The 15337-nt window shown below is 40.8% G+C and overlaps 1 protein-coding gene across 1 annotated transcript in view; it reads left to right on the forward strand.

Moving 5' to 3' along the window:
• Window positions 1–3781: 3781 nt before the first annotated feature.
• The window catches only part of C2H3orf52 (chromosome 2 C3orf52 homolog), a 32246-nt gene continuing 20690 nt past the window's right edge, over window positions 3782–15337 (forward strand). The window contains exons 1-2 of the mRNA XM_026395045.2: window positions 3782–3919; window positions 12193–12322. Coding sequence (XP_026250830.2) covers window positions 3782–3919; window positions 12193–12322 — 268 coding nt within the window. The remainder of the gene's footprint in view (window positions 3920–12192; window positions 12323–15337) is intronic.

A 15337-nucleotide genomic window follows, 5' to 3' on the forward strand; every position in this document is an offset into this window, starting at 1 on the left:
TATAAAGACTGCTATTTTTAGGTGCAGGAATAAATGCTTTGCTTTAATAATTTCACTTAATCCTCTAAACTCCACTAGGTAAGGATCATTTTACAATAAGGAAAGATGCTGATAGATACTAAACAACCTGCCCAAGAACACATAGATAGTGGGAGTATAAATTTGATCCTTGTTTTGCTTGCCTTCAAAACCTGTACTCCAGAATAAAAGCAACAATAAATGTTGGCGAGGATGTGAGGAAAAGGTACACACATACAGTGCCAGGGGACTGCAAACTGGTGCAACAACTATGGAAAGTAGTATGGAGATTCCTCAGAAATTTGGAATAGAATCAACCACATCTGACCCAGTTATCCCACTCCTTGGTTTATACCCAAAGGTATATTCTGCTATTCTTAGTCCCTGGGTACCTCAGTTTTTCCCTTAACTTTTCCCTCTAAAAAGCCTATTCAAAAACCCTGGCTGAACTATACAGATTTAATGCAATGCTAATCAAAATCCCAAAGACATTCCTCATAGAAATAGCAAAAGCAGTCATGAAATTCATCTGGAAAAATAAGAGATCCAGAATAGCTAAAGCAATTCTTAGCAAAAAGAGTAAAGCAGGTGGCATCACTACACCAGACCTTAAACTATACTATACTTATAGTAACAAAAACAGCATGGTATTGGCACCAAAATAGACTTGTAGACCAATGGTACAGAATAGAGGACACAGAGACAAACCTACATAATTACAGTTACATGATATTAGACAAAGGAGCCAAAAATATATATTGGAGAAAAGATAGCCTCTTCAATAAATGGTGCTGGGAAAACTGAAAATCCATATGCAACTCAAAGTAGATCAAGGACCTAGGAATTCAACCAGAGACATTGTGCCTAATAGAAGAAAAAGTAAGCCCAAATCTCAATCATGTCAGATTAGGCCTAGACTTCCTTAATAAGACTCCTATAACTCAAGAATTAAAATCAAGAATCAATAAATGGGATGGATTCTAACTAAAAACCTTCTTTAAAAAAAAATAGTAACACAATAAATGGGCCAAGGAACTGAACAGACACTTCTCAGAAGAAGATATACAATCTAACAAAAATACAGTTCAACATCTCTAGAAATTAGAGAAATGCAAATCAAAACTACTCTTAATATTTTGTCTCACTCCAGTCAGAATGGCAGCTATTAAGGATACAAACAACAATTAGTGTTGGCGAAGATGTGCGGGGCGGGGGGGGGGGGGAAGGCACACTCATACACTCATACATTGCTGGTGGGACTGCAAATTGGTGTAGCCAATATGGAAAGCAATATGGAGATTCCTTGGAAAACTGGGAATGGAACCACCATTTGACCCAGCTATCCCACTCCTTGGTTTATACCCAAAGGACTTAAAATTAGCATACTACAGTGATGCAGCCACATTAATGTTCATAGCAGCTCAATTCACAATAGCTAAACTGCAGAACCTCCCTAGATGCCCTTCAATAAATGAATGGATAAAGAAACTGTGGTATATGTACACAATAGAGTATTACTCATCATTAAAAGAGAATAAAATAATGGCATTTGCAGGTAAATGGATGGAGTTGGAGAATATCATGCTAAGCGTAGTAAGCCAATCCCCCAAAACCAAAGGCCGAATGTCTTCTCTGATATAAGGATGCTGATGCATAATGGGGATGGTGGGGAGCCTGGAAGGATAGACAAATTCTAGATATGAGAAAGGGGAGGAAGGGGAAGGGAGGGGGCATGGGGGTAGGAAAGGCAGTGGAATGAGATGGACATCATTACTCTAAGTGTATGAAGACACCAATGGTAAGACATTGTGTACAAATAGAGACATAAAAAAATTATGCTATATATGTGTAATATGAATTGAAATGCATTCTGCTGTCATGTATACCAAATTAGAATAAAAAAAAACTGGCTGAAAATGCAAACTTCACCCTAGCACCAAAGGACTCAAAATCAGCATACTACAGTAATGCAGCCACATCAATGTTCATAGCAGCTCAATTCATAATAGCTAAACTATGAAACCAACCTGGGTGCCCTTCAACAGATGAATGGATAAAGAAACTGTGGTGCATATATACATAGTGGAATATTACTCAACCTTAAAGAAGAATGAAATTATGGCATTTGCCAGTAAATGGATGGAGCTAGAGAATATCATGCTAAGTGAAATAAGCCAATGCCAAAGAACCAAAGGCCAAATGCTTTCTCTGATATGTGGATATTAATTTACAATGGCAGGATGAGAGGCTAAGGAAAAACAGAGGTACTTTGGATTAGACTAAGGGTAGTGAAAGGAGGGGTGGGGGTATGGAGGTAAGAAGGATAGTGTAATGAATTGGACACTATTACCTATGTGCATATATGATTACACAACTGGTTCTACATTATGTACAACCAGAAGAATTGCTATTGCTAGTCCCTGGGTGCCTCAGTTTTCTCCTCAACTTTTCTTCTAAAAAGCCTATTCAAAATCCCTGTCTGAAAAATTCAGACTGCTTCCTTGGTATCTGCCTGTTAAAGCAGACAACCAAGTCAGAGCAGGTTAGCCTGAATTCCCTGCAGCTAGCAGGCCCCACTTCAGCAGGCTGGTAGAGTCCAAAGTCCAGGTGCTCTGGCAGTAGGCGCCAGACCACTATAAACAGGACATTGAGGCAAAGTGTCTGAACATAGGCATTAAGGGTGTCAGACTTCTGAACACAAATAAATATCTTCTGACATAGATGGTTTCTGATTCCCTGTGTGGGGGTAGCATGGAGGAGGAAGCGAAGTGGGTCTGACAGAAGTTGAGAGATGGGGTCTTTGGACAAACACCCAATGCTTAGCAAACATAATTCCAGCTGGAAGTCTTGCACTATACCTTGGGTGTGGAGGAGGTTGTGCATACATTTGTACATGTGTGCATTTGCTTATTTCACAGGCTTGGGGGGGGGCGTCTGTGGCTTCCCACATCAAAGATAAAGAATAATCTCCAACATTTTTGAGTGCTTGCTGTGTGCAGCCGCCATTCTGAAGATTTTTTGAGTATTTTACTTATATTCACTCATTCATTCCTTTTGGCAGGAACTAATATGCCACTTTCCAAATAAGGACACTCTGGCACTGGGATCTCCTTGTTGGGAGCCCTCTGAGTTGGAAATAACTCAGCCAACTGGTTTTGGAGTCAGTAGTCCTCACTACCACTCTTTCTACAATGTTTCTATGCCTGACTCTGAACTTGTAGGAGGAAGTGTGTGTATTATTCGTCTTCCTATGCTCTCAACCTAGCACCACGTAGGTGCTTCAATAGTTGTTTCTTAATTCAATGAATGAACTTTTGCTAGGCAGCCAGGGCTGGTGTAAGCCCCAGCAACGGCCACTCCTAGGGGGAGAAGGCAAACTTTTTTCACCCAACTGCGCTGCCAGTCCATCGGTTCCTAATCATTGGCTCTAACAGGGAAAGGTGCAGCAGACAGCGCCCTGAACAAACCAGAAAAACTGCCCTCCTCTGCTCGGGAGCCCACAGCAGGGCACAGTCCCAGAGCTGCTCTGCCCTGCAGGAGCGAGGAAAGCCTCCCGAGGCCCCAGTGCCGCCACTCTCCGGCCTCGCCCCTCCCCTTCCCTCCCCTTCCCTCCCCTTCCCTGCCCTCCCGGTGCCTGAGGTCTGGCGGGCGCTCCCCGCCTGCTGGGTGGAGTGTGAACCCGGGAGGCCACCGCGGACTCTGCACCCGCAGGTGTGTCGGTCTGGCCTCCCAGCGGAGCCGCTCAGCTCTTCTCAGCCGGCCCATGGAAGGGGCCAAGCCCGCATCCTCAGAAGAAGACCTGGAGCTCTCGGTGCTCCAGGAGCAGCGGGACGAGCAGACGCCTCTCAATGGAGCCCTCCAGGTCCTGGCTGCTTCGGCCGAGGACACCAGCCCAGACCAGGTGAGGTCCCCTTAACGCGCCGGCGGCGTGATCGCGGGAGAGTAGCCTGGCAACCGCCCAGTGTCAGGGTTCCAGAGAGCTCCCGGGCGTCCCCGACGAGGAACCGGAGTCACGCGCACTGGAATATTCTGAATGGGGCGCCACGGCACCAATGGCCTTTGGTGGGTGCGCGCCGCCTGCTCCGCGACCCTTAGGCCCCTCTGACACCTGTGACCCAGGTGGGCCTTTGCGACCCAGATGGCACTTTACGAATTCTCTCTTCAAGGAGAGCATTTCCAGAGATATAGGTGGTTTTAAAAAGTTATGCAAGTTTTAATTTAGTTTTTACCCCTTCTTTTTTCAATGAGGGAGAATGAGTTCTAGGTGTTTTTTTGTTTGTTTTTTTAACCCCCAGATTCTCTTCCGTCTCCCTCCTAACTCCTTCCAGGGCTCCCATCTCATCATTTCCCCCTCTCCCTCCCAAATCTCCTCACATTCCCATTCAGGCTTACCATCCCCCACACACTGTGTATTTTCTCCCAGCTCAGCCGGCCTTTTGATTCCACAGGAAGACAGATAAGGGGGAGGGGGAAGGGGCAAAGCAGCAAGAGCAAGAAGGGCTGGGGCTGGCCTGGAGATGGGGTGGGGATGAAATAATTTTAGTTATAGGGAAATAATTTCAAAGTTCTTGTCCCAAAGGACTAGACTAGCCTCATTTGGTTTTGCCTCTTTTAATCTCCTGGTGATTCAACCTTAGTAGCAATGGGAACATTATTCATTCACGTCAAATACTCTAAAGCATCAGTTTGAATTCTGAATCTTCTGATTAACCCCTGAGATTGGCTTGTGTTTTACACCATGCAGGGAATTCCCCATATATATAGCTTAAAACTGAACTTCCTAGGCTCCACTCCTCCACCTCCACCCCTGAGGCTACCCAACTGTTGAGTTTAGGGATACATAGGAAATTCAGAAGTTGAAAGCATTGCTTTTGTGCCGCACTGATTCCTGGAAGTTCTGTGCACTGAAGGACTGCTTTTATAGGTACCCTGGAGAGGAAGTTGGTAGCATGTGTTTAAATGAAATGGGACCACAAAAGAATGAAGTTTGGAAAAGATGGCTTAATTTTAGCCTAAGTGGCCACAAGGGTGGACTTGGTATAAGAATCCTTGAGGGCAGGGAATTGGGAATACTTGTCTTATGTTGATTAGACCCAGCTCACCCCAAAGATTTCCTGGTTTGAGATTGCTCTGGTGGCAACTTCACCAATAGAAGATATGTAGCAGGACTGTCAAATGATGGTAATATCCATGCTTCTGGAAACCTGGTGTGTCTGTGAACAACCCCTGAGGAGTAGAACCTGCCCGATCCATGTAGGCCATCAGCACTTACACCCACCTTGTAGAGATTGCCTTTTCATGTTTTAATGGCTTCCTTGTTAGTCAGGTATATACAGATATCCTAGACCTCTTTGTAATTTAGCTTTGTAGGTCACCAAATAGGAACACCACATTGACTGACAGAATGGAGTGCAGGTGAAGTGTTATATGGGAACTTGGAAGGCATTCTAGAAATACTTAAACAGCTAAAACTTTAGAAAGGACAGAAAAAAGAAAAAAAAAAACCCTAGAGTGTTTTAGTTAATCAGGTTCTATAGAATAAAATAAATTGAAGTGTATTTCAACTAGAAAAGTCAATTCATGTGGGGTCATTAAATGTTGGCTAGCACAGTGAAAAGTTCACACACTTAAGATTTTGTGTGTAGGCGTTTACATTCTGTATTAAGATTTCCAGTTTTGAGCTGTAGCTGAAATCCATGTATTTTCATTAAGCATATGTTCTACAACTCTTATGTACAAAATACTTGTGACATGAATGTATTTGATTATCACAACAAAACTTAAGAAGCATGTGTCAGCATTTTGATTTGACAGATAAAGGAACTGAGTGAAGAAATGGAGATTCGGAGAAGTTACCAAAACACTCAGGCTCACTCAGTGGTGTTTCTGACATTTCTGAGGTTTTTGAGGTGTCAGATATATGTTGTTTCTATCACATTTATTTATCCAGAATTTAAATGTATAAATATAACATGGTTTATACTCAATTATAGTTGCCAAAATTATAAATCATAGTGTTACTCATTTCTATAAGTTAGATCCCTCATAATTAAGTAATTTAAGTAAAATATGAGGAGCTGAGTGGTATGTCTGATGGATGAGGGAATTGCAGGTGGATGGGTGAGTGGATTTGGGAGTAAAGAACAGTTCAGGAATCCCTGGGAGGAGGACATTCTATATCATGGGTATCTTTCTACTTGGAAGAGCCGGACTAGGGGACTATACAGAGGCAGTATAAAGAACTTTCTCTTAGTCTGGTGCTTGGGGAAAAGGAATATTAGCCATTGAACTTCACTTTGTCTCTTGTCTCTATAAACATGTCAGTATCATTGGGACAAAAGTGAAAAATAGATTGTAGGTAACAGAGTGACACTGGTTTTCTTGCATAGCTCACTAGAGGAGTTCTGACTGAGAAATCTCAGACATTATTAGTGAGGTAGCATCATTAGAATAATAATAAGCCAGTACATTGATAGTCTTGAGGCAAGCAAGCCATACTTACTTGGGTTAGCTGACAGTCCCATTACTATAATCTGTTCATTGAAGGACAAAAATCAAATGACTCTTTTGTGTTCAGATTAAAAAAAAAGTAGATTAAATGTCACAATGAAGATTAAAAGCACAATTTTCTACCAGGTATGGTGTCTACACTGTAATCCCAGTGACTCCGGAGGCTGAGACAGAAGGATCATGAGTTCAAAGCCAGTCTCAGCAAAAGCAAGGTGCTAAGCAACTCAGTGAGACCCTGTCTCTAAATAAAATACAAAATAGGGCTGGGGATGTGGCTCAGTGGCTGAGTGCCCCTGAGTTCAATCCTCAGTAACTCCCCACCCAAATAAGCATAATTTTCCTATGTACTAAGAAAAATTTCCCTGATTTATGTATCTGCTTCTGCTTGAGCAAAAAAGAAGAGCTTTTTGGATCAAAGAGATAGGTAGTCCTGCCATTTTCCAGAATCCAGTGCCACATATTTAGACTTTTACAGGAAGAGGGATGTGAATATCTGGGAGAGTGTTCAGAGGAAAGATGCCCAAATTTTGGAGCCATATAATGCAAATAGAATGCAAGGTGTCATTTGTAAGCATCTTGGGAAGGCACCTGTGGAGAATCTGCCTGTGACCTCTCATGACCTAGAATTTGGTGAGGAGAGAATGAAAAGCCAGAGAAGGAGGCAGTATGACCTTGGGATCCCCTTTTCAGGGCAGAGACTGAGCATATGTAGGATGGTACCTACTGTATCACACGTTCTTCTGCAAACTTCCAGGGGCACTTCTAACAGATGTTGATCCCTGGGTCGATTTTAATGTGCAAACAGTCAAGAAGCACTGCACTCTATTGTTTGGTTGGAAGTGGCTGATACACCATTGTTTTTTAATGACTTCAAGCTTGTGAAGATCACTCATGCAGGGGAGAGCCATCAGTGGTCCCCTTATCAGGGCTGTGGAGAGGACAAGGAAGAGTGCTAGGCTGTAGGAAGGCAGCTTTGGGCTGGGCAGTAATAGGAGTTTCCTACAGAGGAGGGCTGTGTAATTTTTAGCTAAGTTCCTCCAGGAAGGCAGAGTATTTGGTCTTTTAAACTGCCAGAGTCCCAATTTATGACCTCTAAGGAACAGCACAGTGAAGGCAAATGTGGGTGTCAAGAATGATTAGCACTCATTTTTAGCTCATTTGAGGTCATTTCCTGTTGTGCTAATCTTTATGGCCTGGTTGCCTCTTGTTAAAATAAAAAAAACACAGCTTGGGATAATTCTAGAGCTCTGTAACTAGGAAGATATGTTTCTGTCCCAAGAGGTCAAGGATTCCTTATACCAGGACTTCTTGGCTCCGTGTGCCTTTTTGAGCCCTTTCTTTGATGGCTTTGGAGAAATTCTTCAGACTTGAGTCAGGGTGAGAGGTGGCCCTAACCCTGGACTCCACAAACACTTAGCTAAAGAGCTATTCCTCTGTCCAGATTCCCAGGGCCTTCATTGCCCTCATCCTCCTAGGACACACTGGGTTCAAGAACCAGTGCTTAGGAGTCTGCCATTTGACCTTTCTTCTAGAATTTCTCAAAGTACATTCTTAAATTTTTTGCACACATTTATTAAGTGCCTGTTACCTGTAGGAGGTACACTGTGGAACATAAGAATGGGGAAGTTCAAGAACTGCCCCTCCCTTTATGTGGTTTACCTAGGAAGATAAGGGCATCCTGCTTGCAATTGAACATGAAACCACACAGCACAATCAGCGGCAGCATCAGATGAGGTATGGGGACAGCACGTGTTCTGGGAAGTGTTCCTAATAGTGGGTAGGAAGTTTCAGACCAGGGGTGGGGGGGTCTCAATTCTGTTAAAACAGTTGATTCACTATGGAAGGTTTAAAATGACAGTCCAATCTGCTTGGTGCCTGGGTATGTGTCAGTGAAAATCTTCCCCATGTGATTCTAGTGTGCAGCCAGGCTGGGGGACCTCTCAGTAAGGACGTTTGATATGTAGTCCTTCCTAATGAGGACCAACGGTTTCCTTTGTGATGGCCATCATTAAAATAAGGATAAGAGTGAATATAAACAAGTGTCAGTTCAGGCGTAAGCCTCCTGGAGTGCCTGCTGCTGCTTTGTAGAACAGGTGGGCACTCTGAGAGGGGATTGCTCCCCTTGGTTGAGTACTGTGTGACCAAAATACCTGACAAGAACAACTCAGGGAGGAAAGGTTTATTTTGGCTCATGGTTTTAGAGGTTTTAGTTCTTGATCAACTTGCTGCAAGGCAGAAACATCATGGCGGAAGGCAGCAGGAAGGAGAGACAGAGAGAAAGAAAATTTAGTCCATCGGGGCATGCCCCCAGCGACCTACTTTCTCTAACTGTGGCCCATCGGCCTGTAGTTAATACCAACTCTCAGAAGTCCATTCAGCTATCCATGGGTTAATCCACTGATGAGGTCAGAGCCCTCCCGATTTAATTGCTTCCTAAAAGCCCCACCTCTGAACACTGCTGCATTGCAGACTAAGCCTTCAGCACATGAGACTTTGGGGAACATTCCAGATCCAAATCATAAATAAAAGCTTAATATTGGTCTAGCATATGTTTTGTGTATTTTATCTTTAGTTTTCAGATTTGTGAGCTAAATTTTGTATTTACATACAAAACATTATCTGACTTAATATTACACTTAGGATTTTTCGGCGGAAACTGGGTTTTATATTTAGACTTTTGACCTTTTTTAAAAATATTATAAATAGTAAGTCATGTTAATTAAACAAATCAATGGGTTTCATGGTGACATTTTCATATGTGTATACGTTGTGCTTTAATAATATCCACCCTCCCTATTACCTTCTCTGGACCTCCCCACTCCTACTCCTACCAACCCATCTCCTTACCCTTCCCTAATAGTCCCTTTTCTACTTTCCTATTTTCAGATCATTATTTTTTTGTTTGGTTTTTCTTTGTTATAGTTTCCATATTGAGGGAAAACATGAGATACTTGTCTTTCTGGGTCTGGATTGTTTTGCTTAATGTGATGACCTCCAGTTCCATTAATTTTCTCAAAAAGGGATATGATTTCATTCCTTTTTATGGCTGAATAATATTCCATTGTTTGCATGTACCATATTATCTTTATCTACTCATCTGTTGCTGAGCACCTAGGTTTATACTGTAACTTACTATTGTGAATATTGCCACAATAAAGATACATAAACAGGTGTCTCTTTTGTATGCTGATTTCATTTCCTTTGGGTGTATACCCAGGAGTAGGTTTAGCTGAATCATATGGTTCTAGTTTTAACTTTTTGAGGAACTTGCATACTGTTTTCCATAATGGTCTCTCTCTTACTCTGTGTAGAAATCAACTCAAAATGGACTGAAGAACTAATGTAAGACCTGAAACATTGAAACTACCAAGGGAAAACAAGATCTAGGCACAGGCAGGAGTTTCCTGAATAGAACTTCAATAATTCAGGAAATAAAAAGCAAAAATTAACAAATGGAATGACATCAAATAAAAAGCTTCCACACAGACACAATCAACAGAATGGAGAGACAACCTCTGGAATGGGAGAAAATCTTTGTCAGCTAATCATCTGACAGAAGATTAATATCCAAAATATGTAAAGAATTAAAATAATTTAACATCCAAAGAACAAGTAAACCGATTTCAAAAAGTGGGCAAATGATCTTAACAGACACTTCTCAAAAGAAGTACAAGAGGCCAGTAAATACATGAAAATATATTGCAACATCTTCAGGCATTGGGAAATTATAAATCAAAACTGCATTGAGATTCCACCTCATGCCTGTCAGAATGATCACTATTAAAATAACGAATAGCAAATGCTGACAAAAATGTGGAGAAAAAGGAATCCTATATGTTGGTGGTGGGAACATGAACTAGACTTTTGATCTTTTCTTGGTATGATATGCAAGGATCATACTCTGTTGTGAAGTTGGGCAGCGGCAGCTCTCTGTCGGCCACACGATCACAATCATGATGATGAATAACTCATACTTACAGAGTCCTGTGGTACTCAGCTAGGTTAGATGTATTAGATGTGTTTTTTACAGTGTTTTCAATTTATGATAGGTTTGGTGGGGTGTATCCTCATCATCAATGGAGAAGCGTCTGTATTTTAAGGTGGAGGACATTGGGGCCTGCAGGTTTCCTGGGCTTGCTCAAAGTATCCGCCCCCTGCCTGTAAGTGGTGTTCCTCAGATTGAAATCCAAGTGCGTGAAATGCAGAAACACATTTTCTCCTGTCTATATTCTATCATTTCCCATGGTTTCCATGTAGAAATTCCCTAATGGTGCAGTGGGAAGCAGAAGACTCACAGAACCATTTAGGGGCAGGTAGAGGGGCAGATGGGCCCCTCTAGGGCAGCCTGGCATGCTCCTGATCTGAAGCTCCACTCAGCCATGCTAGGAGGCTGCACACAAAGGGGAGGGTGCCAGAGTGTTGCTGTGACACTCCCCAGGGATTAATTTTGCCTAATCTCCTTGAACTGCATGTTTGAAACAGGCCAATGCATACCTTGAAGGGTTGTTAGGATTAAGTGAAATGACACAGGTGCTCAGTAAACCAAAGCAGCTGTGATTATTTTCTCTGACCCTACATTCTGCCTTACACGTTGCAGATTATTTCCTCTGTACCTTTTCTGTCTGATCCTTATTTTCCTTCACAGACCTTTTTTTAAAAATTATTTAAATTTTTATTTATTTTTTTTGTGTAGCATCTGGACTACAGGAGTAACCTTTTAGTTTTTTCTTGGTGTATCCAATTCAATGATACATGATTTTCCTCTTAATTTTCAACTCAGCTCTGGGTTCCAAAACCTTCAACAGGTCACCAGTGCATACCAAATCAAATACAATTTGTTCTGGCAGCAATCAAATCCTCTGGCATAGCCTCCAGCCCTTCACTATCTCTAATTTAATCCCAAGCCTTGGAATATGTTGGCCAGTTCCATTACGAATCAACACCATGGTTGCTCTTCCTTGCCTTTGGAATGCCTTCAAAAGTCCATCTTTCACACAGACAAATATTGCACATTCTTACTTATATGTGGAAGCTTAAAAATGATTTCATAGAAGTAGAGAGTAGAATAATGATTATTGGAGCTTGAGAAAGGTGCAGGGGAGAGAGGGTGGTTATCAGGTGCAGGAGGAATGCAGTTGGACCAGAGGAATAACTTTCTAATGTTCTGTATGACACAGTAGGATAACTACAGTTGATAACAATTTATTGTATATTTCAAAATAGTTAGCAGAGAGAATTTTCAGTATTCCCAACATACCCACCCAAAGAAGTGATAAATGATTAATATGATACATCATTTACTCTGATTTGATCATTACATATTGTACACAGGTTCTGAACTATCTCATTGAACCCTATCAATATTTATAATTATTATGGATCAACTAAAAATATATTTTAAAAAACTGTAAAAACAAAAAATTCACCTTTCAAAATCCTGCCTATCCTCCGTGTCTCAAGAGTCCCCAGAGTATTTTCTTGCTAACTTCTTTGTGAGGTTCCATTCTGCCTCCTATATATCTTTTCATAAACTTGATTCAGTAGAGTGTAGGTCCTGAGGTCAGGATCCTGCTGCCTTCATTTCTGTGTTGCTGACCCTAACAGGTATTGGAGAATATTTGTTTGAATCAGATGACTGCCTCACAGTCTCACTTTGCTTTCTAGGCCAAGAAGGAAAGTCCCTGGAGCTCCTGCAATAAGAAGTTGGTTGGCAAGTGTAAACTGTGGATGGTCATCACCTCCATCTTCCTGGGTCTCATTATAGTGATCATCATTGGTTTATGTCTTAGTGGAGGTAAGAGGATTTCAACGTGACTAAGTTGACACATTTTTGCTTAATGCTTGTGACCTAATCTGAAATGGAAACTGTATTCATTGCTATTTCACTACTTAAGACATGAGTTGAAAATTGGTTTGGATTGAGTTGGTGGAAGATATGCATGCTTTTGTTTTTTATTATATTTTGTTGGTTTGTTTCATAAACTCCAGAAGGAGTATGGAGAGCAGTATTTTGCTTTGAATTCTGACCATTAGATCTTGAAGACGTTTCTTATGTTTTTAACTTACACTAATTTACATGTTTTTGCATCTCAGTATTTGCTTGTTTGAAAGTTCTTTTTGTTCTTATAATGTGTCCAATAAAAATGATTATCAAGTTCACTGGGTATATTTGATATATTTTTATAATGATAATATATTGAGTAATGAATTTGAGTTTTAAAAGAACTATGGATCTATATGTCTATGAGCTGTCATTTTAACTTATTTTAGAAATAACTTTATATTTGTTTTATGCATGTATAAAAGAAATTATATCTTGTGAATGATATGCTTTACATATTTTTTCTTATTTTATTATTTATTTTGAATTAAAAAATAATACGTGTTCAATTACTGATAAAACCCATTCATATTAATAATAGTTATATTTTCTTCTAGTCTTTTTATTACTTGCATTTTTAAAATAATTTAAGATCAAGTTTTTTAAAGTTCATGGCGTACCTTTAGAATTTTAATAGTAATATTAAGATAATTTTGGCAAGTCATTAGAAATTTTCTGTTAGCATCATGTTTTTTAAATGGTTCATGATATAGTCTTCTACACCATTTTAAAGCCTGTGAGGGCATTACCAAATTGATATGGTTAATGATATTATTAAAATTTTTATGATGCATAAATATGTCCAATGGGCAATTAATTCTTTTTCAAAATAGGAAAGAAGTCAATAGTTTTGTTTTTTTATACATGGGGTGACAGTTCTGAGGGGCACATCTAGACCTGGAATCTACCTTTGTGGGATCTGGCCTCTGCCAGCAATCGGGTGGAGTCAAGCTATGGAATGAGAGCAAAAGTGGAGAGAGAGCTCCTGAGTCTCTTCCCAGGGGCTTGTTAGGAATTTTCCTCAGGAGGTACATTTGCCATTCAACCTCCTGTTGTCCCCTTAATCTTCTGCCCAAGGTTTCATAGTCCCTGAAGGAATAATAAAACTTTGATGACATCAGCCAACTTCCCACATCTGAGTTTCTCAGGCAGGCTCCTTGTCTACTTAGTTATTTAAGGCATTCTTTAGGTGGGATGGATGATTCTTCTAGGCCTTGAGCTGGCTTTAAGTTGGAAGAGTTAATAAGAGGTGCCAAATCTCCTCTGTCATGCTGAGGACCATAGTCTGGATGTAATCTTTGGCCTTCTCTCTTCACATGGGCTCCCATGTGTGGATGTTGAAACTGAGGTTGAGTCACTCAGTCCTGTCCTATCCCAACTAGTTGGTGCAACCTTGGAAGTTTACTAATTTTATCCGGTAGCATCCCTGTCCTAAAACAAGGCAGATCTTGGTGATTTACTATTTAGGATTCTAAAACATAACATCCAAAAATTTGTCTTCAATTCTTAAAATTGTCTGATCTCTTCAACTCGTAAAGAATAATCTGCAAAGATAGATATTACATTTCCCTCAATTTTTCTGGAGACATGAAAGATCATAGGATAGTATTCAGAGAAGAATGTTTGAACACTTGTAATGCGAACTTTCTTTTTAGTTTGATTGTAAATTTGTCTTTTAACATATGTTAATGCTGTGTGAGTTTTACTTGCCATCTCAACCTTCAGGTGTTCAGGCCTGCAGAGAGAGTCATGGCAGACTAAAAAAAAAAAATCATATCTAAAAGGCTTTGAATTAACAACAGCAACAACAATAAACAATAAACCTTTTCAGTTACCCATAAAACCCATTTATATTAGTAATATTTTGTTATATTTTCTTGAAGTCTTTTGCTTTCTTGCATTTAAAAAATAATTTGAGATCATTTTTTAAAAAATAGTCTTGTAACCTACTTTTAGGATTTCAAGATTATATTGAGGTCACTTTGCCACTCAGTCAAAATTCAGGGAAGAAATTTTAGTGGGGAGAGGATAGATGCAATACCTTAACAAGTGGTGGAACAGAGGCTCCCCTCTGTGATAGTCCCAGCCTCCCCTAAAAAGCAGCTCTCTGGGAGTTCTGGGATGATAATCTGCAATACTCAGCTGCTGTCTAATTGCCAATCCATGGATATGAATCAAATACTTGCAGAATTCCCCGGTACTGGGAGGAATATGTTGTCTGGGAAAGGGTCAGTGTTGGGAAGGTAGAGGGCTGTGCCTCTGGCTGTCTGGATTCATTAAGAGACTGAGATTCCTCTGCAACTCTATTTGCCACTGGCCTCCTGCTTTTCCTCCTCCAAACCCCTTAATCTCCTGTCTCTAGGCCCTGTAATCCCCCAACAGACTGGCAGACAGAGCTGGTGATAACTGTGCTGACACAGAACACGGCATTAAATGCACCCCAGAACAGAAGGGTAACTAGTTGGGGAGGGGACAGTGGGGTACCTAGGGCACAGTATTTAGTGGGGAGGTGACCTTAAGAAATTAAGTAAGCAATAAGACCTTAGCCAGTCTTATTACTGTTGCTGATCATCTACAGACTGTGCACCTCTATTGCTTACACTGGGCTGGGCTCCCCACTCCCGCCATTGGGATGGCAGATTCAGGGTCATGGCTTAACTCAGGCATGGAGTACCTGTTGTGTACACACTGGGGAAAAGAGGCCAGTGCTCCTCCATACTGAGCTGATGCTGACATTTTTTTAAACAGCCAATTTTATGGTCAGAGCCCAGGTTATCCTGTTGAGTGTGGAGGCCTGTTTTAGACCAGCATGGTAGGGAAAAAATATTAATGGACTCTCTCCTTCTCCCCCCAGGTATTAAAATTTCTTCGTGTCAAGGGTAAAGTTTTTTTTTTTTTTTTTTTTTTAAAACCTTCCTCTTTCTCTCA

The sequence above is a fragment of the Urocitellus parryii genome, chromosome 2, assembly GCF_045843805.1.
Source record: "Urocitellus parryii isolate mUroPar1 chromosome 2, mUroPar1.hap1, whole genome shotgun sequence".
Classification (NCBI taxonomy): domain Eukaryota; kingdom Metazoa; phylum Chordata; class Mammalia; order Rodentia; family Sciuridae; genus Urocitellus; species Urocitellus parryii.